The following is a 25,143-nucleotide window of genomic DNA, read 5'->3' on the forward strand; positions in this document are numbered from 1 at the left end:
CTTACGCTTTGTTGACATTGAGGGAAATGTTGTTGTCATGACAGCATGTCACATTGCTCTCCGTCTCCTTCCTCCTCTCTGACTCATGGGTATTTGAGATATGGCCCACTACAGTGCAAGCTTGAAGATGGAGTTGGAACAGATACAGGAAGGACATTCTTGCTATTGAGGGAGTGCAGCGTAGGTTCACAAGGTTGATTCCCGGGATGGCGGGACTGTCATATGTTGAAAGATTGGAGCGAGTGGGCTTGTATACACTGGAATTTAGAAGGATAAGAGGGGATCTGATTGAAACATATAAGATTACTAAGGGATTGGACACACTAGAGGCAGGAAACATGTTCCCGATGTGGGCGGAGTCCAGAACCAGAGGCCACAGTTTAAGAATAAGGGGTAGGCCATTTAGAATGGAGTTCAGGAAAAACTTTTTAACCCAGAGAGCAGTGGATCTATGGAATGCTCTGCCTCAGGAGGTAGTGGAGGCCAATTCTCTGGATGCTTTCAAGAAAGAGTTAGATAGAGTTTTTAAAGATAGTGGAGTCAAGGGGTATGGGGAGAAGGCAGGAACAGGGTACTGATTGTGGATGATCAGCCATGATCACAGTGAATGGCAGTGCTGGCTCGAAGGGCCGAATGGCCTACTCCTGCACCATTGTCTATTGTCTATTCACACTGAGCGGCCGCACACTTTTATTCTGGCCTGCAAGATGGCAGCCATCCCAGTCAGCTTCTCCACAACAAACTTACTAAACTTTCACCAAGTTCCCCACACGGCAGCACAGGCTGGAGCTCCCAGCACTATCATGCACAGCAGCAGAAAGGTTCAGAGTTTGCACAATCAGCAAATACATTTCTGTTTATAATGCTACAACAATCTCTTTCAGCTCTGGTTCCATCAGCACGTTTTTCCCGGTAACACTGAGTATTCAGGGAGGTAGCTGCCATCAATTGCTGGCTTCACAGCTGATGTGTCAATACCAGGGCATAGTTATTAACTATCAAATACAAGTTCAAATTTTCAATCCAATAACTCTTTAAAATGAAGTTTAACCTTTTATAACCATTAAGAGAGAAACTAAGTTGAAAATAAACATGATGTTTAAAAAGGCTCATTTTTAACGTAATCAAGATGTTTACAACTGTAGACAGTAGAAAATGCTGGAAATAGGCAGTAGGCCAGGGAGCACCCGAAGAAAGAGAGTTAAAATTTCACAGTCCACGGTGGCATAGCGATTAATGCTACACTACACCAGCTCAGGGCGCTGAAGTTCAAAATTCAATTCCGACATCCTTTGTAAGCAAGTTTGTGCGTGTGTGTGTTTGTGTTTGTTTCCTCTGGGGGCTCTGGTTTCCTCCCACAGTCCAAAGACGTACCGGTTAGTAGGTCAATTGGTCACCGTAAGTTGTCCCGTGATGAGGCTAGGGTTATATCAGTTTGACGCTGGGTGGCACAGAAGAGTCTATACTGCACTGTACCTCAATAAACAAATAAACTCTTCACAGCATTTCGGCCTTGACCTGAACCGTTATTTATTTTCACTTTCCACAGATGTTGCCAGTGTATTTTGCATTTTCTGCCTGAACATCAATTTCTGCAGCTTCAACAAGATGTTTTTGAATGAAACAGACTAATAATGTAGTAGAGCAGGAATAAGTGACGGTCACAGCTACCATTGGATAACAAGATCAAAGACCATAAGATATAGGAGCAGAATTAGTCCATTTGGCCTATTAAGTCTCCTCCAACATTTCATCATGGCTGATCCAATTTTCCTCTCAGCTCCAATCTCCTCCCTTCTTTCTGTATTCCTTCATGCCCTGACCAATCAAAAATCTATTAACCTCTGCCTTAAATATATGTAAAGACTTGGCCTCCACAGCTGCCTGTGGCAAAGAATTCCTCAGATTCACCACTCTCAAGCTAAAGAAATTCCTCCTCAACTCTGTTCTAAAAGGACGGCCCTCTATTCTGAGGCTGTGTCCTCTGGTCTTAGATTCTCCCACCACAGGAGATATCCTTTCCACATCCACTCTGTTGAGGCCTTTCACCATTCAATAGGTTTCAATGAGGTCACCCCTCATTCTTCTGAACTCCAGTGAATACAGGCCCAGAGACACCAAATGCTCTTCATATGACAAGCCAGTCAATCCTAGAATCATTTTTGTGTACCTCCTTTGAACCACCTCCAGTTTCAGTACATCCAGTCTAAGATAAGGGGCCCAAAACCGCCCACTATACTTGAAGTGAGGCCTCACCAATGCTTTATAGTTTCAACATTACATCCCTGCTTTTATATTCTAGGCCTTCTGAAATGAATGCTAATATTGCATTTGTCTTCCTCACCACAGACTCAATCTGCAAATTAACCTTTAGGGAAACTTGCACAAGGACTCCCAAGTCCCTTTGGTCCTCAGAGTTTTGTATTTTCTCTCCATTTAGAAAATATTCAACCCTTTCATTTCTTCTACCAAAGTGCATGACCATACACTTCCAGACACTGTCCACCATTGTCATTTTTTTGCCCATTCTCCTAAATAAGCAATGAATATTGAGGTCACGAGATGAAGAGTCCTTGAAAGTGACTCCACAGGTCGTGGGAACAGTTCAGTGATGGGACAGCCACCCTTTATTCCCACTCTTTACCTCCTGCAATCAGCCTGCTTTTTACATGCTAGAATCTTTCCTGTAATAATGATGTTCAACAAAGGTAAGTTTAATGATATTGCAGAGGCCAAATTAGAATTCTGGTCCTTGGAATTAATAGTTCAATGGTTCCATTTAATATCAGGGAACGTCTACGGTATACAGCCTGAAATTCTTACTCTTCGCAGACATCCATGAAACAGAAGAAAAAAACCCAAAAAATAATAGCAGAGAAACAGAATTACTACAATGAAAAGTTACTAATTATTGTACATACCAGCTCTGGTTAATAATAAACTAACCCTTAACCAACACAGATTGTTGACAAAAATATCTAAGTTAGCACAGATGCAAAGAGCCAAGCAGCTTACACTTTAAGGAAGATTCAATGAAGCATCCACTCACTTTTTTCTTGATTGGAACAGCCACATTACACTTGATTTGACTAAATGTCTTCAGCAAAAACTTGGTGTCATCTGGGGACTGGGTAATCTTCTCCGTTTTGTTTATACCGAAGTGATGCTTCTTGCAGAGCTGCAAAATGGAACAGAGAAGAAAGATTAATCTTTCTGCTGCAGGGGCTTTTTTTTTAAAGGCAGCCCTGAATCCATCACGTCGCAGTTTTCTGATGACTCCACAGCTTCAATCTTTCATGCAGCAGTGACTTGCACAGCTCTGAAAATGACCGCAATCCTTCAAGGCATGCTCATTTCTCCAGGCTGGCCCCAAACACCCAAGGTTGACAGATTAACAACTGAATACAGTAAAACTCTTAGCCCTATAAGATGACACTAGGCTGGTGGTTTTCCTGGAACCTTATTTTATTAATGTTAATGTTAAATAAATTTTACAGCAAACCCAACAGGTTTAAGGAGGTCACACACATCTAAAGCACCAGCGTGGCAAGGAAGAGCTGGCATCTCAGTTCCTTGGCACAGAGGGAAGGGCAGACACCACCACCCAGTGAGGCAGACTCGAGTCAATTCAAATTGAATTGTCATTCAACCATACAGGAATACTCATGAATACAGCCAAATGAGACGGCGTTACTATGGGGTCAAGGTGCTGAAACATACTACCAACAGTCACACACATGAATATATTCACGGAATAAAAGAGTCCCGAAGCCCCCTCACCCCCGTCCAACCCACTCTGCGTCTTGACGCTCAGTCACTGCACAAACAACAAACCTATTTAGCATATCGGTAAAATAAGATGATGCAGAATATGCATATATATAGACCAGGCCCCCCCCAAGCCCAGCAATATCAACTGATGACCCACCCTGATGCCCATCAAGCAACATCTCGGCTTTGAGGCCCAGTCCTCGGATATACAAGAACATATAGAATATTAGTAAAAATATAACAACATAAAATATGCATGTATATAGTTCAGACCTCCCAGCCAAGCCTCAGAGATTTCTGATAATTGTAAACTAGTTTATCAGAGCTAATTAGTCCCAACTTCAGCTTCTGTACTCAATATCACAGAGCTCATGGCAACTCAGTCGTTACCAAGATGGTCCTTCCTTCAGTCGACTCCATTTCACCTTCCACAACTTCATTTGAATTAATTCCTTCCCACATGTGTGGCGTACAAAATACTTCAAAATTGTTTCAGTTTGGTTTGAGTAGGCAGAAATATTAAGTTCATGTTCCGATTCCCCAACCTATGCTTCAGGCCAATAAAAAAAAAAGATCAAAATCTATTTAACTTAAGAGGTAGATTTAAATTGTTTGGGAAAGGGAAACACGAGGAAATCAAATTCCAGCACTTCAGTTTATTTAATGTACTTCCTTTAGGGTACAATAATAACTACATAGGGGACAGCTTGGATCCAATGATATGGAAGAGGTGATGGCTGCTAAATATATTGTTACCATAGTATATAATAACTTCCAAAAGAGTAAAAGAATGCAATCAAGTTATCAACTTGTGCAGCAACATGACCACTAATGGCAGAAGCTCTGTAACACACCAGATAAATTTCAAGCAATAAATATTAAGATCATTGACCATAAAACTCGGGAGCAGAATTACCTTTCAAGTCTGCTCTGCCATTCCATCATGGCTAGTTTATTTCCCCATTCTCTTTCCTTCTCTTTGCAACCTCTGACACCCTTATAAATCAAGAATCTATCAACCTTTGCTTTAAATATACTAGTGACTTGGACCACAGCAGTCTGTGGTAATTCCACAGATTCAGCACCCTTTAGTTGAAGAAATTCTTCATCTCTGTTCTAAATGGACATCATTAAGAGACTGTGCCCTCCGGCCCTTCGGCAACTTTAGGAAACATCCTCTCTACCTTGGCCTATCAATATTCGATAGATTTCAATGAGATCCCTCTCATTCTTCTTAATTCTAGTGAGTACAGGCCCATAGGCATTAAACACTGCTCCAATGTTAATCCTATCATTCCCAGATCATACTCATAAACCTCCGTTGAAAGCCCTTCAATGCCAACCATAGGACCATAGAACACTACAGCACAGTACAGGCCCTTCAGCCCTCCATGCTGTGCCGACCCTTATAATCCTTTAAAAAATGTACTAAACCCACACTACCCCTTTCATCCATGTGCCTGTCCAAGAGGCTCTTAAATACTCCTAATGTTTTAGCCTCTACCACCATCCCTGGCAAGTCATTCCAGGCACTCACAACCCTCTGTGTAAAAAACTTACCCCTGATGTCTCCCCTAAACTTCCCTCCCTTAATTTTGTACATATGCCCTCTGGTGTTTGCTATTGGTACCCTGGGAAACAGGTACTGACTATCCACCCTATCTATGCCTCTCATAATCTTGTAGACCTCTATCAAGTCCCCTCTCATTCTTCTACGCTCCAAAGAGAAAAGTCCCAGCTCTGCTAACCTTGCTTCATATGACTTGTTCTCCAAACCAGGCAACATCCTGGTAAATCTCCTCTGCACCCTCTCCATAGCTTCCACATCCTTCCTATAATGAGGTGACCAGAATTGAACACAATACTCTAAGTGTGGTCTCACCAGAGATTTGTAGAGTTGCAACATGACCTCTCTACTCGTCAACTCAATCCCCCTGTTAATGAAGCCTAGCATCCCATAGGCCTTCTTAACTACCCTATCAACCTGTGCAGCGACCTTGAGGGATGTATGGATTTGAACCCCAAGGTCCCTTTGTTCATCCACACTCTTAAGTAACTGAGTTAGAATCCAACACATTTTTCCTTAGATAAGGGGCCCAAAACTGCTCACAATATTCTAAACGTGGTCTGATCAACTCCTTATAAAGCCTCAGCATTACATCCTTGCTTTATATTCTGGGCCTCTCAAAATGAATCCTAACATTACACTTGCCTTCCTTACTGCTGACTCAACCTGCAAATTAACTTTTAGGGAATCTTGCATGAGGAGTCCCAAGTCCTCCTCCGATTTCTGAATTCACTCCGTGTAGAAAATAGTCCACACTTTTATTCCTTCTACCAATGTGCATGACCATACGCTTCCTGACATTGCATTTCATCTGCCACCATTCTCCTCAGCCCTTCTGCAGACTCTCTGCTTCCTCAACACTACCTGCCCCTCCCGTATGTAACCAACGCAAGCACAAGGAAGTCCCTCCAGGCATGATGGGATACTTGCTCTTCAAGTCTGTCATTCTAAATTGACAAAACATGTGAAAATCTGCCAAACACCAACTCATATTTGAAATAATTTATGAGAAGTGGAATGGGTGTGGGGTTGACAAAGATGAATCACTCCTGAATTAGGCTACTTGTGGATTGGGAATGCAGTTCAGCAAAGGGCATTGAGATTTTAAACGTTAGCCGACTGCACAGGTTCTGTATATTCAAAATTGCAGAGAGGCTGAAATAGTTTAAATAATTAATAGCGAAGTCTATGAAAACAGTATCAGAAATGCAAGTCAAGTACTTGGGCTTACCAAAGTTATTTTTGTTGATTATTCCCAAATAAATGGCAAGTTGTTCTAACTAGAGCACATTTTCAACTCCTGCCAATCAAAATAGCCCCAATCTATTTCCATTTATTAGAAAATTTTACATTGCCCTAGTTTACTTACTGCTACAAAACACTTCAAAAAAAACCTTGTCCTGGACAAGACCCATTTCATGTGTATTCTGTCTTGAGCTGACATTGGAATGGTCTGTAATGCCAGTTCAGCATTAGTTGGAATGAAAACAGTTTGACAAGCTCCAGTTCAAAGTCAACTAAAAGGGTCAGCAACATGCAAATAAGACATGTGTTACTCCAGGTCTTCATGAGGCAAAAGCACAAGGTTGGTTTTTATGAATCATGTAATGTTTCTGTTCAACTTAAACCATAACAGACTCAGAATAGAGAGGAGTCCTTTTAGAATGGGAGACGAGGAATTTCTTTAGCCAGAGAGTGGTGAATCTGTGGAATTCATTGCCACAGGTGACTGTGGAGGCCAAGTCTTTATGTAAACTTAAGGCAAGGGTTGATAGATTCTTGATTGCTCAGGGTATGAAGGGATATGGGGAGAAGGCAGGAGACTCGAGCTGTGTGGAAAATGGATCACCATGATGAAATGCCATAGGGGGCTCAATGGGCCAAATGGCCTCATTTCTGCTCCCAAATCTTATGGTCTTATGGTGTAACTGTTTAATTCAAGGGCTCTTCAAAGACACCCTCTTCGGAAATAGTTAGACCCATCCTAAATCAGTGACAAAGTAAATAATAATCTGAACTTATATTAAATCATTACAATTTGGAACAAACCCATTAAATCCGAAAAGGATGAACTAATTCAGAAAACAGTAATCACCGATATGTTATAACTGAACATATTAACTAATAACATCCATCATCTACAACGACTCAAGCTATGCTCTCTTCTCACTGCTGCCATCAGAAAGGAGGTATAGGAGCCTCAAGACCCACATCTCCAGATTCACAAACAGTTATTACCCCTCAGCCATCAGTCATTGAACCAAAGGAGACAACTTCAGTTGCCCCATTACTGAACTGTTCCCACGACCTATGGACTCACTTTCAAGGACTCTTCATCTCATGTCCTCGATATTTATTGCTTTTTTTTCTCCCTTTGTATTTGCAGTTTGTTGTTTTTTTGCACGCGTCGTTTGTCTGTCTTGTTGTATGCGGTTTTTCATTTATTCTATGGTGTTCTTTTAAAACTACTGTGAATGCCTGCAAAAAAATGAATATCAGGGGTGCATGCAGTGACATTATGTACTTTGATTATAAATTTACTTTGAACTACGTAACAGTTAAGGCAAGGTATGGGCAAATTCCAAATAATGTACAATCAAATTGATCAACACTTAACTCAAATATTCCTTTTGAACTCCATAATAAAATATCGGACACAAATGGCCGTTTTATTATTGTTTCTGGTAAACTATATAACACTAAAGTTGCACTAGCAAACCTGTATGCCCCCAACTTTGATGATGTTAACTTCTTTGAACGGTTTTTTTCCTCACTACCAGACCTAAACTCATACTCTCTTATATTGGGTGGTGACTTTAACTGTTGGTTGGATCCTAAACTGGACCGATCGTCCTCTGTTACCAGATCACCTACCAAATCTGCCTTAGCTATTCAGTCGTTCCTCTCTAATTTTGGTATCTCTGATATATGGCGTTTCCTCCATCCTACGGAGAGAGATTATTCCTTTTTCTCACACGTTCACCATACCTTCACTAGAATTGACTATTTCCTACTCGATAACCAACTTATCCCATTTGCCCACACTTGTGACTATCAGAGTATACTGATTTCTGACCATGCCCCAATTACCCTCTCTCTGAACTTTCCTGGTCTCCCTCAGAGGAACAAACACTGGCGGTTCGATTCAACTTTATTATCGGATGATGATTTCGTAAAATTTATTAAAGACCAGATAACCTTCTATTTTAACACTAATACATCACCTGAAGTGCCATCCCAGACTGTCTGGGATGCCATGAAAGCATATTTGAGGGGTCAAATAATCTCTTACACAGCAAATCTCAATAGAAGATCCCGTGCAGATCGAGCAGACCTCATTAACCAGATCAAAGATGTGGATCAATTATATGCCCAAACTAAGAACCCTGAATTATACAAGAAGCGCGTTGAACTTCAAACTAAATTTAATCTTCTGTCCACTCAACCTGTCGAACGCCAACTTCTCGAAAGCAAGAGCCGCTTTTACATTCATGGGGATAAGTCTGGTAAATTCCTAGCCAATCAGCTGAGGCGTTCTAAAGCCAAACAACATATTACAAAGATCCGGAAGGAGAACGGAGACTTTACATCGGATCATTTAGAAATTAATGACGCATTTAAAAATTTTTATTCTCGGCTTTATTCCTCTGAATCCCTGAATGACAATATCTCTGTGGATCAATTTTTACAGAATCTGAAAATCCCCTCACTTTCATCTGATTTCAAAGCCAAACTTAATGCGCCTATATCACTAGAAGAAATATCTTCTGCAATTTCTGCACTGTCCTCAGGGAAATCTCCTGGACCTGATGGGTTCCCTGTGGAATTTTATAAATCATTCTCCTCACTTCTTTCTCCTCAGTTACTTTCAGTATTAACTGACTCGTTTAACTACGGCAAATTGCCACCCTCTTTCAATGAGGCATCTATTATTCTTCTTTTAAAAAAGGGCAAAGACCCAACAGAGTGTTCCTCGTACAGGCCGATCTCTCTGCTCAATGTTGATGTAAAGATCTTAGCTAAAGTGTTGGCTCATAGATTAGAAACCGTTATTCCCTCCATTATCTCTGATGACCAAACAGGCTTTATTAAAAACCGTCTCCCTTTTTTTAACATTCGGCGTCTATTTAATATTTTATACTCAGTTCCAACTGGGACTCCTGAATGTGTTATCTCCCTTGATGCGGAGAAAGCATTTGATCGTATAGAGTGGAACTACCTTTTTGCAGACTTAGAAAAATTTGACCTCGGCCAAAGTTTCATCTCTTGGATCCAATTGCTGTACCTGTGTCCTACTGCTTCTGTTCTAACTAATTTTCAGAAATCCCAAGTATTCAATCTCAAACGTGGCACCCGTCAGGGATGCCCCTTAAGTCCCTTTCTCTTTGATTTGGCTATAGAACCTCTGGCGATAACATTTCGAAAATGTCCTGAACTGACCGGGATTTGGAGAGGGGGTGTTGAGCATAAAGTCTCTCTCTATGCTGATGACTTACTACTCTTTCTCTCATATCCGTCTATATCCTTACCTCTAATGTTTTCACTTCTTGACCAGTTTAGCCAGATCTCTGGCTATAAACTCAACTTACATAAGAGTGAACTTTTCCCAATTAATAAAGAAGCACAAGAACTAATATTTCGTGATCTCCCTTTTAAAGTAGTCCATAATCAATTTACTTATCTTGGAATTACAGTCACAAGGAAGTTTAAAGATCTCTTTCGTGAAAACTTTGTCAATCTTTCATATGCTACAAAACAGAATCTGGTACAATGGTCACCTCTATCTATGTCCTTGGTAGGTCGTATCAATGTTGTCAAAATGTATGTTCTCCCCAAATTTTTATACTTATTTCAATCTATCCCAATTTTTATTCCTAAATCCTTTTTTGATTCCTTAGACTCTATTATTTTGTCATATCTGTGGCAGAATAAGCGCTCTAGAATTAATAAAATCCACCTCCAAAAATCTAAAAAAGAGGGTGGCATGGCTTTACCTAACTTTCGCATATATTACTGGGCAGCTAATATACGTTGTGCTGCCTTCTGGTCTTTCTTCCACAGTCAACCTGAGTGCCCTAACTGGGTGGCAATGGAGTTGAGCTCCACTAAAGAATTAACTATATCTGCACTTCTTGGCTCTGCACTCCCTAGCAGTCTGCCCAGATCAATAGCTAATCCTCTGGTTAGACACACTTTGCGTATATGGGCTCAGTTCAGGAAATGCTATGGTTTCCAAGGGTTTTCCATTTCTAGCCCTGTCGCACACAATCACCTTTTTTTACCTACCACGTTCGATTCAGCATTCCATGTTTGGTACAGGAAGGGCATTAGACATTTTGAAGATCTCTTCATTGATAACCGCTTTGCTTCTTTTCAACAGCTCTCTGTTAAGTTCAACCTGCCTAATGCTCACTTTTTCAGATATCTTCAAATCCGACACTTCACTGCTCCTTTAATTCCTAACTTTCCTGAAATGCCTGCGAAAAATGCTATGGACCTATTTCTCTCCATTAATCCACTAGGTAAAGGTTTAATTTCAATTATCCAAGATAAACTAGCAGCCTTACGACGGGCCCCTGTGGATAAAATTAAAATGGCTTGGGAGCGGGATTTAAATATCACCTTATCCGAGGAGAGCTGGGACTCAGTTCTCAAGTCGGTTAACTCAACCTCTCTTTGTGCTCGCCATTGTCTCTTACAGTTTAAGATTGTTCATAGAGCCCATATGTCTAAATCTAAACTATCTCGATTCTACCCTGGCATTAGTCCGCTCTGTGATAAATGCAAGAGGGGCGTGGCCTCTCTCATCCATATGCACTGGCTCTGTCCTAGCTTGGAGAAATTCTGGAAAGATGTCTTCACTACACTATCGGGTATTCTGAATCAGCACCTAGAACCTAACCCCTTAATTGCTCTGTTCGGTTTTTGGGGCGAGACAGATTTATGTCTGGGTCCAACCAAATGCCGAATACTATCCTTTGCCTCTCTCCTGGCGAGACGCTTGATCCTCCTTAGATGGAGAGATGTTGCCCCGCCCACTCATGCGCAATGGCTTAACGACATTATGGCCTGCTTGGACCTCGAAAAAATTCATTATTCAGTTCTCAATTCGGATTTAAAGTTCCATAAGGTCTGGGGGCCTTTTATCGAGTACTTTCATAACCTTCCTCTTGACTAGGGTTTTTTTTTCTTTTCGGTCCCTTGCTTTCAGCTCCCTTTTTTTTCTGGTAGTAGGCATTATTATCCTCTGTTGCTAAGTGTATTCACAGTCTGGGAGTTTGACTGTCCGGACTTATACTCTCTATATTGTGTGGTGGTTGGTCTGGAATTGTTGTTTTTTTTTCTTGTGTTGTGGGGTTTGGGGAGGACACTAAGCTCACTTGTCTTTAATTTAGGTGCTTTTTTGTTAAATTCTCTTCCTTTGTAGCATATTGTTATTGTATGCTTAACCTTGCTCTGTATTAATGCTCCTCACTGGGATTTGGGGTTTTTAATTTTGTAAAATGTTTTGAAAAACTAATTAAAAAAATTTTTTTAAAAAATTGATCAACACCCCAGTATGCAAAAGATAATTCAGATCCCTCACAGAAGGTTGACAAAGGTTATGAGTATGTCTTGCTTTAAATCGTCATCATTTTGAAAAAGATATCTGTAAATTCTCAAGTGTTGGAAAGGAAGGAATCTGTCAGGAAGGGCTCTCTGAGGTCTGAGGTCTGTGCAATATTGATCCGAAAATAGGTTGACATTTGCCAAGGATTATCAAAGACTTTACAAGCACCAAGGCAGTGAAAAACAGGACAGATGAAATTTAACAAGAGTCACCTGTGATGAATGAGCCAATATAATCTGAACAGAAAAAGAAGCAAAAATAAAATGGCAATGTAAAAAAATAAGCAGCCCTGTGTGCAACCTAGCCATTAGAGAGCATATCAGTGAAATTGGGACCTTAATAAATTGAATACAAAACTAACATATGAAAGCTTAAGGGAAAGGTGAGGCCACATTGCAATATGCAATTCAGTAGTGAGTGATCCATCAAACTTCAAAGTAAATTTATTAACAAATTACATGTATGTCACCATATACAACCCCAAGATTCATTGCTTTGTGATTCAAAATGGTGGCTTTTGTGATTTTGTATTCGCTCAGAAGTACAGAGAAGGCAATGATGAATCGGATACAGTTCAACAACAAGAACAGCTTCGTGAAAGCTAAAAAAAAAAGTTTATTTGAGGATTGCATCCAGAACCTGACACGGTCTAAACCTTGGATTCCATGAGCACTGGAAGGTAATCTTGAACTGCAGGGTGTTGGTGAAATGGGCTGAAAAGTGACAAATGGTATTTAATCCAGATGTGAGGTGATGTATTATGCAATGCTAATAAGGCTAGGACAGTGCGATCATACAGAGTTTGAGTTACAGAGGGACCTCTGAGTACAAAGCCATGGCTCATTGAAGAGTACAACATTAATGGATAAAGTGGTTAGGATGACTATTGGGATATAGACCTTCATTATGCTGCCCTCAAATACAGAAGTAGGGAGATTATGCTCCAACTTTGTAAAACCTTGGTCAGACCTACGATGCAGTACTGCATGCAGTGTTCACCAAGCTACAGGAAGGATGTAATTGTGATGGAGCGCGTACCCACAAGATTCTCCGGATGGAGCAGGTCTGTTATGAGGAATGATTGGAGAAGCTAGCTCCATTCTCTCTGGAGCAGAGATTAAGAGGCAACAGGATTAAGGTATATAACATCATAAAAGGAGTAAAACCTTTTCCTCAGAGTGGAGGCAAATAAAATTTGAGGGCATAGGTTTAAGGGGAAAATAGATAACATGGGGGGGGGGGCTTTCTTCACCCAAAGAATGCACCACCAAACACACTCCAGGAGTGTCTAGATGAACACTTGAATTGCCTCAGCATAGAGAGGCATGAGGCAAGATCTGTGTAATAGGATTAATGTAAAGAGTGCCCACTGGTTGACAGAGAGGAGTTGGGCGTGTTTCTGTGTCGTATACTGGGGGGGGGGGGGAGGGGGTGGAAGACAGCAGAAATCCTAAAAAACATATTCCAGGGGTCTTGTAGATGGATGTTGAGTGGAAGACTTCGGTGGCCTGATGCAAATGGAAGACTGTTGTAAAGCTCTTGCCTCAACCCCAGCAATCTGCTAAATCCTGACCTCAGTGGCCGTCTCTGTGGAGTTTAGATGCTCTCCCTGTGACCACGTGGGTTTTCTCCAAGTGTTTCAAGTTGCTCTCCATTTCAAAGTGTGTGGGTCAGTAGACTAACTGGCTGTTGTGTACTTGACTGCACCTTCCTGTTTGCAGATGACATCAAATTTAGGAATCGCTCTAGAAGAGCAGATGAAATTGCAAATTTGTTAGTAGGATGGGAATACAATTTCCATCAGCTATATATTAATCCACACGTCAGGTGAGAGGACACATTTTGCTGATAGAACAGCAGTAATTATAACTGAAATACTACTGAGACTTCATGGATATAGGTTCATAGAGCATCTCAGAAAGCATCAAAAGCCCATAGATCAGCTTCTGATGCTAGTTAATGGGATTCTAAGTTCAAACACAAAAGTTTTAGAAGAGTTTTAAGATAATAATAAGCTAATGAAAACCATTAATTAGTGTGTTGTGTGCAGACTTGGGAACCATATCAATGAAAGGAAATCTTGGCATATAGGTAGAAAGACAATTCAGCCAAGTCCTTTTGTATGGGGGAAGAGCAAATACATAGACTGCAGGCAGGACACAAAACTGCCATTCATACTTATGTCCTAATAACTGAAAATTTGTAAAAACCAGTGGAGAGAGTGGCCAGCGTGGGAGGATGGGCTGGAATGAGGGGCACGTAGGGGTGCAGAGGAGTGCTGGCAATTTTCTGAAACCTGGGATTGGTGAGTCACACAATCCCAGGTGCTATATTAGAGCTCTGACATTACAAAATGTGTAATATCATTGTAGATGTCACTGTCATGCAATGCCACGAAGAGGCATTTTTAAATTATGAAGAAATTTTGAAATTATGATTTTTTAAAAGATTATATGGGTCGGCACAACATGGAGGCTGAAGGGCCTGTACTGTGCTGTAGTGTTCTATGGTTCTAAGAGCTGAGACAAGCGATCAGTGATGCTATACTTTAACCTAATTTCATGATAAAACCATATTTCCTTCCTGCTGAATTTGTTAGATTTGTACTGTAGAAAGAACTGGCTAGGTTGCTCATGCCAAGGATGCTTCAGGGTTCAATGCATCAGTGCACAATTTGGCTGGGTGCGCAGTTTGTTTTCTACTGAAGCACCGGAAGTGTGAAACATCACTGCTTTGGAAAACAACATCACTTTAACAGACGGGTAATGGAACAATGAAGCCAAGGTGATTAGTTACCCTTGTTTACATGCTAAACAGCCTAGGATCTCATGTCTGGCAGAAGCTCTCCATTCTACAGATAAACATTTCCATATTACAATGAACCCACGAATACCTGAGCTTTCCACTACATCTGTAAATGCTGAAATATTCAATGACGTTTATCGCTCCCCCCAGAGGATAAGTATTACAGTTCATGGGCACGCAAGGAATAAGAAGGTGAGCTTCACCGAGCACCTACCATCCACCTCCATCCACCAAAAAAAAATCAGGATCTCCCAGTGCCACCCATTTTAATTCCAAAATCCCATTCCGATATGTCTGTCCGTGGCCTCCTCTACCGTCACAATGAGACCACACTCGGGTTGGAGGAACAACACCTTATATTCCGTCTGGGTAGCCTCCAACCTGGTGACATGAATATCGATTTCCCAAACTTCTGCTAATGGACCACCCCCTTCACCATTTCCAATCCCCTTTTCCCTTCTCTCCTTGCCTGTCCATCGCTGCCCCCCCCCCCAGTGCTCCTACCCCGCTTTTCTTTCTTCCATGCTCTCCTATTAGATTCCCTCTTCTCCAGTCCTGTATCTCTTTCCCCAATCAACTTCCCAGCTCTTTACTTCACCACTCCCCCACTGGTTTCACCTATCGCCCCACCTTTTAAATATACTCATCTCTTTTTCTTCAGTCCTGCCGAAGGGTCTCTGCCCGAAACGTCCATCGATGCTGCCTGGCCTGCTCCAGCATTTTGTGTGTGTTACTCGGATTTCCTGCATCTACAGATTTTCTCTAGTTTGTGGTTGTATACAGTATACATACTTTGATAATAAATCAACTCTGAAATTTGAACTTAAAATGTAATCACATCCTTGGTTTGACCAGCCATCATAAAATGCCTCAGAGTATCTGGGTGGGCAAAAGTAAGTGGGAGAGCTAATGAGCATGAGACACAGGGGCTGATGGGATTGCTCCAAGGGCTAGCATTGACTTGAAGGGCTGACTGGTCTCCAATGCCATGAGAAAATGAGAATGAACTGCAAACACAATTGTTCTTCCTCATTTTGAACCTCCTTTATTTACACCCTTAAGTTAATTATCTGAAATCAATAGCTATTTCTGACAATATTAGAAGTATGTTCTCTAAATAGAAAAGTCTTGAAGAACAGTCCTAAGAAGGATCTCAGCCCAAAATGTCAATTGTTTATTCATTTCTATAGATGCTGCCTGACCTGCTGAATTCCTCGAGGATTTTGTGTGATATTTCTTTAAATAGATGCATTTATACGCCATGATTCTTCAAAAAGGAAATACAATGTACTTAATATATTAATACTTCAGAACCCAATTCAGAAAAATCTGCTTGCTCCTAGAAGTGCTTGTTCTTCAAGCAATGTCACACTTGGCTGTGCACTGCACAAACAATTTTCTTTTGAGAAATTATTCTGTTAGTTAACCTTACAATCTGACCCAGTATTACTTTAGTACCAAAAAAGCAGATAGGTATCAAAATACAGACTCCACTGGACATTGAAAATCAATACCAATATGAAATAATTACTATTTGAGGTGCTTTAAGACACAGGAGCAGAATTAGGCCATTCAGCCCATCGAGTTTGCTCAATCATTACATCATGACTGATTTATTATCAACTCTCAACCCCATTCCCCTGCCTTCTCCCTGTAACCTTTGACACCCCTTACTAATCAAGAACCTGTTGACCTCCACTTTAAATATACTCAATGACTTGGGCTCCATAGGTGTCTTGGCAATGAATTCCACAGATCCATCACCCTCATTCCTCCTCATTTGTTCTAAAAGGGGATCCTTCTGTTCAGAGACTGTGCCCTCTGGTCCTGGACTCCCCCTCTACAGGAAACATATTCTCCATGTCCACTCTATCTAGGCCTTATTTGATAGGTTTCTCTGAGATTCCCCCTCATTTTTCCCAAACTCCATTGAGTACAGTTTCAGAGCCAACAAACACTCCTCACCTATTAACCCTTTCATTCCTGGAATCACTCAAACCTCCTCTGGACCCTCTCCAACACCAGCACATCCTTCCTTTGATAAGGAGCCCAAAACTGCTCACAATACTCCAAATGTAGTCTAACCAATGCCTTATAAAACCTTAGCATTACATCATTTATTTTCATATTCTACTCCTCCCAGAATGAGTGCTAACATTGCATTTGCTTTCCTTACTACTGACTCAAAATGCAAGTTAACCTTTAGGGTATCTAAACGTTTGCACCTCCAGTTTCTGAATTTACCTCCCATTTAGAAAGCAACATTTTTATTATAATTAAACAGCATATTTGGAAAACAGGAATATGAAACCAGGTAAAGCCTGAGCACTGAGCTAATAGCAAGCAGGAAAATGTTGCGCCTTCCTGGATTATATCTGTATGCACACCTCCAAGAGGACCACAACATGGTCATAGGGTTTGGAGGTTCACGTCCCTCAATGACCCCGAGAGCTATGTTGGCTGGAGTGAGGGCCTGTGCTTTGGCTCTTGGCAGGGTCACCCATGCCAAACAGGTCAAAGGGTAGAGGCCAGACAAAGAGTGGTCCACCAGTCTTCCAGGTTCAGGGGATCAGCTCAGAGCTAACAACACTGACTGGTAAAGCAAAACTGTTATGGAAACAGCAATGAAGAATCCTTTCATACAGACAGAGATGGAGGATCTTCACTGCTGCCCTAAACACCAGCAGCATAACGGGCAGTAAGTACTATTTTCACAGTGACCTCTGATCCAGTGATTAAGTGGAATATCACATCAAAGTGTTGGTGCCAAAGCTAGGTTGAATTTTGACAGCAGTGTACTGAAATCACTATACAAACTACAGCGAATAATAATCATGTGTATGATTATTCCCAGTGGTACTAACTCCAGGAGAATTACCCAGTTCACTCCATGCTTCTCATTAATACAGATGTCACTAGTTGTAACCCCCGTTAAACAAACATCCTCTTCACAGTTCCACCCCTCTGAACTTCAGAGCAACAGCAGGCAAACCATTTCCAGAGGACGTGCAAAGCAACAGCAGCACATATTGAAGCGAATGGTTTGAAAAGGCAGAGGATCCGGAGTTATAAAATTGTCAGACCAATTAAATTCGGAGGATTTTGAGTACCAAAATATCCACCACCTCTTTCTGAGCCCAACTTTTGAGTAATTGCTTTCATCTGGAGAAAATCAATTATAACACAAAAAGCAAACACTGCCATGTAACAGTGCTAACTCATTGCAAATTTTGAAGCACAAAACTTCAACCTGTGACCTGTCTGATTGACTGCAATCTATACCGTTTCTTCATTTGATCCATTTATAATTTAATATTATGCCTATATTAAACATATTGCAATAAGACAAGGAACAACACACACACCTATCATTGGCCCACTTCTCTTTCTTTCTCCCCACCTCCCATGTGTCAGCCCCTATGGCTGTGACAGGATGACAGACTGGGTGTGATCCCCTCGTTGTAAGATTGCTTAGCTCTGTAAATAATTTGGTACTTCCACTGTCTGGTCCACAATTGCTCTTCATATTAGGAATTCTTGGTGCTGTTCCAATCTCCTTATTAAACCAGGAATCCCAAGCTGAAGGTGATTGCAGAGGAAGGGATATGAAGAGGCCTTGGCAGGATATGAAAGACTGGGACAAAATACTATCCTGGTGCAGAACGATTACAGATTCTCATCTCACAGATGCCCATTATTTATCTAACTGGTTATCGTTGACATCTCTGAGGATCTATCCTGGGTCAAACGTAACGATGCAGCTACAAAGAAGGCACGACTGTAGTATTTCATTTGGAGTTTCATTTGGATATGGCATGTCACCAAAGCCACTCTCAAATTTCTACAGCTTTCTACAGAGAGCATTCTAACTGGCTGCATCTCTGTCTGGAATGGAGGGGCCACTGCACAGGATTGGAAAAAAGCTGCAGAAAGTTGTAAACTCAGTCAGCTCCATCATGGGCGCTAGCCACCATACTATCCAGGACATCTTCAAGGAGCGGTGCCTCAAAAAGGCAACATCTATCACTAAGGACTCCCCACCACCCTGGGCATGCCCTCTTTTCATTGTTATCATCTGGGAGGAGATACAGGAGCCTGAAGGCACACAGTCAATGATTCAGGAACAACATCCTCCCCTCTGCCGTCTGATTTCTGAATGGACATTGACTCATGGACACTAACTCACTACATTTTTTTTTTCCTCTTTATGCACGATTTATTAAATTTAATTAAATATTTACACATTTACACAGACACACATTGTAATTTCATTTCTTAACGTATTGTAATGTATTGCTGTCGCATAACAACAATTTTCACGACTTATGCCACTGATTCTGATTTTATTCAATCTATCATGACAGTGACGATACTCGATGTGAAAGGTGTCCTCAGTTTGAAGGCAGTGTCTACAGTCATTATCACGATCATTCCAATAATTCCATAGGCAGCTGGCTCAGCAGTAAGGTTGAAGATAAGGTTAGGTAGGTTTTCCCCAGTTGTGTTGGCCCTCTCCACAGCAGTCACACTTACAGCTACGAATCAAGATTCAAGATTGCTTAATGCCATTTCCTGTACCCAAGTGCAATTAGAACAAAGTAATTGTTACTCTGGATTCAATACAGCACAAAAAAAAGCACAAAAGGTAATGAACACAATATTAATAATAAAAAGCACATAATAAATATAAATACATAAGTTAGCTTATATACATAGTTTGATTATATGTTCATAAAGTGACACTAGGCTGTGCATAACCTGATGACAGGAAATAATGAAGTAGTGGTGGAGGTGTTAATCAGCCTTGCTGCTTGCGGAAACTCAGTGTGCATGTCTGGTGCTCCCAGTGTGGATGCTGCATAGTCTCTTCCCTGGTGGGAGAGAGACGAACAGTCCATGAGCAGGGTGGGTGGGAGGGACCTTTCATTTAGCACCTTTCTGTATACAGAGTTGAAAAAGAAAAACTTTGCAATTATCTGGTTTTCTACATTAATTACTCATATGTGCCCTGATCTTCATCAATAGACAAGCACAATCTGCCTAAACCAGTAACACACAAACAACTGTACTTTTCATATCTTTATTGAACACATTGTTTAGTCATTTACAGTCCAGGCTGGAAAATGTATGTGAACCCTTGTATTTAATAACTGGTAGAACCTCCTTTGGCAGCAACAGCCTCCACCAAATGTTTCCTGTAGCAGCTGTTCAGGTTTGCACAGCACTGAGGAGGAAGTTCAGACCATTCCTCCGTACAAAACTTTTTCAGTTCATCAATATTTCTGAGATACCTTGCATGAACAGCCCTCTTCAGGTCATGCCACAGCATCTCAATTGGGTTAAGGACTCGGCCATTCCAAAACATGAATTTTATTCTTTTTAAACCATTCTGTTGATGATTTCCTATTGTGTTTTGATTGTCATGTTGCATCATCTAATTTCTATTAAGTTTCAGGAGATGGATTGCCATTCTGATATTCTCCTGTAAACTGTCTTGATACGATTTTGAATTCATTGTTCCCTCAACAATTACAAGCTGTCCAGGCCCTGAGGCAGCAAAGCTGCTCCAACCCATGATGCTCCTTCCGCCGTACTGCACAGTTGGGATGAGGTTTCGGTGTTGGTGTGCAGTGCCCTTTTTCCTCCAAACATAGCAGTGTGCATTTCTGCCAAAAAGTTTGACTGTTGTCTCATCTGTCCACAGAACATTGGAGTACTGTGGAACATCCATGTGGTCTTTTGCAAACTTGATTCATGCAGCAATGTTTGATATAGAGAACAGTGGTGTCATTCCATGAACCCTATTCTTGTTTAGTGTTTTTCTTATAGTGGACACGTGAACATAGACTCTAGCAAGTTCTAGAGATTTCTGCAGATCTTTTGCTGTTACCCTTGGGTTCTTTTTCACCTCCTTCAGCATTGCATGTTTGATCTTTGAAGGATGCCCACTCCTAACTACTGAATTTCCTTGATTTGGAGACAATTTTTCTTACTGATGAACACTCAAGTCTTTAGAAATACTTTTGAAATTCTTCTTCTAAGGGCCTCTGAAAGTTGCTTTGATTGAGGCATGGTGCGCATAAATAGATCTTTCTTGAGAAGAGAACCTGACCTCGTGTGTCTTTTCAATTAAATATAGGGCTAGGCACCTCAACAACTCACGCATCCAAACTCATCTCATTGATTGGAACACCTGACTCCAAATAGCTTCTGTAGAAGGCATTACCCCAGAGGTTCATATACTTTTACCAACAAATACATGCAAGATTGGATCATTTTTCTCAATAAATAAATGAACAAGTATAAAAGTTTTTGTGTTACTATTTAATTGTATTCTCTTTATCTCATTTTGGGACTTGCGTGAAGATTGGATCACATTTTTGGTCACATTTGTGCAGAAATAGAGAAAATTCCACAGGGTTCACAAACCTTCTAGCACCACTGTAGATCTCTCCAGTGCTACTTCAATTTCTTCAATTTAGACAGTGCCAATTAGACAAGGACCATCCCTTGGCAACATCATTAGAAATCCCCAAGTAGGATTCGTATCCTCAGGGAAATGAGCAGGTGTGTCATCTTCCACATATCCACAAAGGTATTACGGAACCATACCATTGCAAAGAGGCAGCTGAAGTTTGTCAAAATCTTGACATTTAAATTTATACTTCAGCTTTCTCTTCAAACTACACTAATCTACACTGTACCTCCTCAACAATGCACAGATACACGTTAAGGCAAAAGATTGGACCCAAAGAATCATGCCATTCTTACATCCTTTAAAATACATACTTTTGAACTGCAACTGTCATATTCTACTGAATGAATTATTTCCCACGATAGACTTTCATGAAAGAGAGGGTGGTGCTTTTGGCTGATATCTGTCAGTCCGCTTTTAACTATTTTATTAATCTCAATTGAAATAAGCTGTTAAAGTTCACTTATTATCAAAGTATGTATACTTCATACAACCTTGAGATTTGTCTTTTAACAAGCAGCCACAAAACAAAGGAACCCAAAAGAACCCACTAAAAAAAAAGACTGCCAAACACTCAATGTGCAGAGAGGGGAAAAAAAAACAAATAGTGCAAACAATAAAAGTAAGCAAATGACGTTCAGATCTGAAAGAGAGCTCATCCACAGACATGGAGCCACAAGCATAGGCCCAAGTACGTTTGTAAATGTCACAGAGCAGTGAGCTGAACAGTCCCTCATAATCTTGACGTGAATGTCTGAACATCAACTGATAAGAAGTTCTTCAGTAAGTCTCTTGGAAAGGATCCTATCACAGGTATATAGATTTGGTCTACCTTATTTAATCTTATTGAACTGCCCTAGGTTATGGAGACACGAGAGACGGCAGATGCTGGAGTCTGGAGCAGTAAACACTCTGCTGGGGGATCTCAGAGGAATGAGCAGCATCACTGGGAGGAAAGTAACTGTCGACATTTCTGGCTGACACTCTTTCAGGACTGAGAGTGGGGAGGCAAGATGGCCAACACAGAGAAGCTTAATATTTTTCTCTCTTCAAACAAACCAGACGAATGCACATTTTGAACAAGTGTTTCAGATAGTTCCTCATACAGCCAACAGCTAATTCTAAGCAACAAATTGCTGAAAGAATTGCACATGTCAAGCAGTATTTGTAGAAAGCAAGTGGCCCAACAGGACTGGGATTCATTCTTCCTGTCCCGACAGAGGGATCTGCTTGTCCAGCCTGGAAATCAGCTTCCTCCTTCCCTTTCCGTACAAGAACCGGTCTGACTCATTGCTTTACGCACACGTGCTTTAAGGCAAGGGGTCCCAACCTTTAAGCCATAGACCATGTCATTAAGCCAGGGGTCTGTGAATCCCTAGTTGGAACTCCTGGTTCAAGGAAAAAATGTAAAATAGAAGACCGGGAGATTTACAGAATGACGGGGCTAACTATGCATACCAGTCAGAGCAAGGATGACTTGCCAAACGCCAACTTGGGTGGCATTCATAACTGGTGAACGGAAATGTGGAGCTTTAATGCAGAGGGATGGAATTTCATGAGTAGCTGCACTGGCAGACATCTACGCCAATCAACCCAGCCACAATTAGTCCACACACGATGGCTGTATTCTGCAGCCACACACGTACAGGAAGCTCCAAATTACAAAAAAAACACATATTGGTAGTAATGAACAAGTGTTGGCACCAACAGATCAAGCTTAATTAGTACAAGTGACAGAGCCCCTGCAGTAATATGCTGCAGGCATATTGTTGTAAAGGTATTTTTAGAACCAATTACCATAAATGCACTCCACAGCACGAAGCAGACCGCAGGCTGACTAAGTGCCTAGGACAAAAGTCAATTTAATCTAACGCTGCTTCTTGACCACACTCACTCGAAATGCAAGTGCAGGGCAAACTCTTCTTGTTGAACTTCAAAAATTAAAAAAAAACATTCAAAAGAACAACCCAGGAATCTCCAGTACTGTGCAAAGGTCAGAGGCATATATAGATAGCCAGGGTGACCAAGACTTTTGCACAGTACTCTATTTGTCAAGCTGGAGCAGAGAGGAAGTTTGTAAGTCTGCGAGAGCAAAGGATTTTGGGAATGGTGAGGGAGGAGCACCGCAGAAGGAGTGTGGGACAGGTGACACTAGGCAAGCTCATATGATTCCAAACAATTGGTTTATTGAGCAGTAAAGTATGTCCCTCTGGTGCTCCCCTCTCCCTGACACCTTCCCACTCTGTGTCCAATAGAGATCCGTATCAGAATCAGCTGTTTCATCACGTCATGAAATTTGTTTTTTTGTGTGGCAGCATTACAGTAAGATACATAAAATTACTACAGTACTCTGCAAAAGTCTTAGGCACCCTAGCAGGATTCAGATAGTTTATTTATTAACCTACCAAGACTGTGGGAGGAAAGGGGACCACCTGGAGGAAATCCATGGGGTCATGGGGGTTTCCAGTACGGTAAAGCATTATGCTAAACACTACGCTACTGCGCTGCTTGCACAGACACTACCCTGAGATGAACCTTGAAGATAAATGACATAGGAATGGGAGAGATTAGGAAAATGAACTCCCAAGTTTTGAGCATTGGCAGCTGAAAACACAGCGACCATTGGTGAAGCAATAACAATCAGTAAGAGCTCAGAATTTGAGTAATATTCTGGAGGTCTAGAGCAGGTTACAGAGGTGGTGACAAGTTTGCAGAGGGATTGGAAAACATGGAGGTAATATCTAAATTCAGGCTCTGCTGCAATATGATGGGTGTCAGGGTCAAAATACATCTCTACCACGGAGGTGTAAGGAGCTCCTTCCCTCCGCTCGTCTGCAGGTCACCCTTGGGCAAAGTGTAGCACCTGCTTACCCTCCCCCAATCAGGGTCACACAAAGCCATGGCAGCAGGTTGTGGATGGTCGTATGAGCAGCTGGTGTACATCACATCCTGGTTATGCAACCACTGACGGCCAGCAGACAATCTCTGAAGAGTATTGATAATGGCAGGGGTTGCCCGTCTTGTAAAGACACTGCCCAGAAGAAGGCAATGGCAAACTACTTCTGCAGAAAAATTTGCCAAGAACAATCATGGTCAAAGACCGTGATCGCCAACGTCTTATGACACAACACAATGATGATGTCATACAACATGGCACATAATGATGATGGTGCAGTATGAAGCAACTTAAGGCAGTGAGCATGAGGAAAATAAAGGCAGCTACAGGCTACTTAATACGAGAACTCAGAGAAACTCAACTTTACACTGTGCGAAGATGGTCAGGGTAGAAATGGAAGATAGTAAACCTAAAGATACTAGAGAGAATGGAGTTAAGTGAAATAAATGCTAAGGGGGAAGCAATGGTTAAGGTGACTAAACATTTGTGTGGTCAAAAAAAAGGTCAATTAAGACAAAGATCAACCTTAGCTCAGACAGCTAGGGACAGCAAGATAAAGTGTGTGAATGAAGTGAGTAGGGTAAAGGCCCTAGCCATCATCTTGGGCCTCTGTCCAATACATAGATTGAATGAAGGCCCATTCAACCAGCACCGTATGTCAAAGGAGCAGTGCAACAAATCAAATCAGTACAGGAAATGGGTGAAGAGTGAGCTGATTTGGTGAAATCAGAGTGCATGAAATTTTATTTCCATTCATACATCGAGAAGCGGCAAGCTGACATGCAGAAATAATCACACCTTGACACTTTTCACTCTTCGCTTAAAATGCAACTTTAAAAAGAGAAAAAAAATTATTAGCTTTGTCACACATTCATCGAAACAGAGTAAAATGCATCATTTGCATCATTGAGAGGTGCTGGGGACAGCTTGCAAGTGTCACCACAATTCTGGCGCCAACATGTCATGCCCAAATCTGACCAACCCTGACCACACATCTTTGCGATGTGGGATGAAGTTGC

The 25,143-nt window shown here is 41.3% G+C and overlaps 1 protein-coding gene across 2 annotated transcripts in view; it reads right to left on the reverse strand.

The window, feature by feature from the left end:
* The window catches only part of inpp5f (inositol polyphosphate-5-phosphatase F), a 243,503-nt gene that overhangs the window by 91,417 nt on the left and 126,943 nt on the right, over positions 1-25,143 (reverse strand). The window contains exons 1-2 of one of the 2 annotated variants that reach the window (XM_073027702.1): positions 7,659-7,677; positions 3,050-3,178 (exon numbers count right to left, since the gene is read on the reverse strand). Coding sequence is in view for 1 of the 2 variants with exons in the window: in XM_073027701.1 (XP_072883802.1) it covers positions 3,050-3,178 (129 nt within the window). In the remaining variant the exon portion in view is untranslated. Of the gene's footprint in view, positions 1-3,049; positions 3,179-7,658; positions 7,678-25,143 lie in introns of those variants that run through there. The other variant, XM_073027701.1, reaches the window with a different exon arrangement.

This window comes from Hemitrygon akajei, chromosome 23, assembly GCF_048418815.1.
Source record: "Hemitrygon akajei chromosome 23, sHemAka1.3, whole genome shotgun sequence".
Classification (NCBI taxonomy): Eukaryota; Metazoa; Chordata; class Chondrichthyes; order Myliobatiformes; family Dasyatidae; genus Hemitrygon; species Hemitrygon akajei.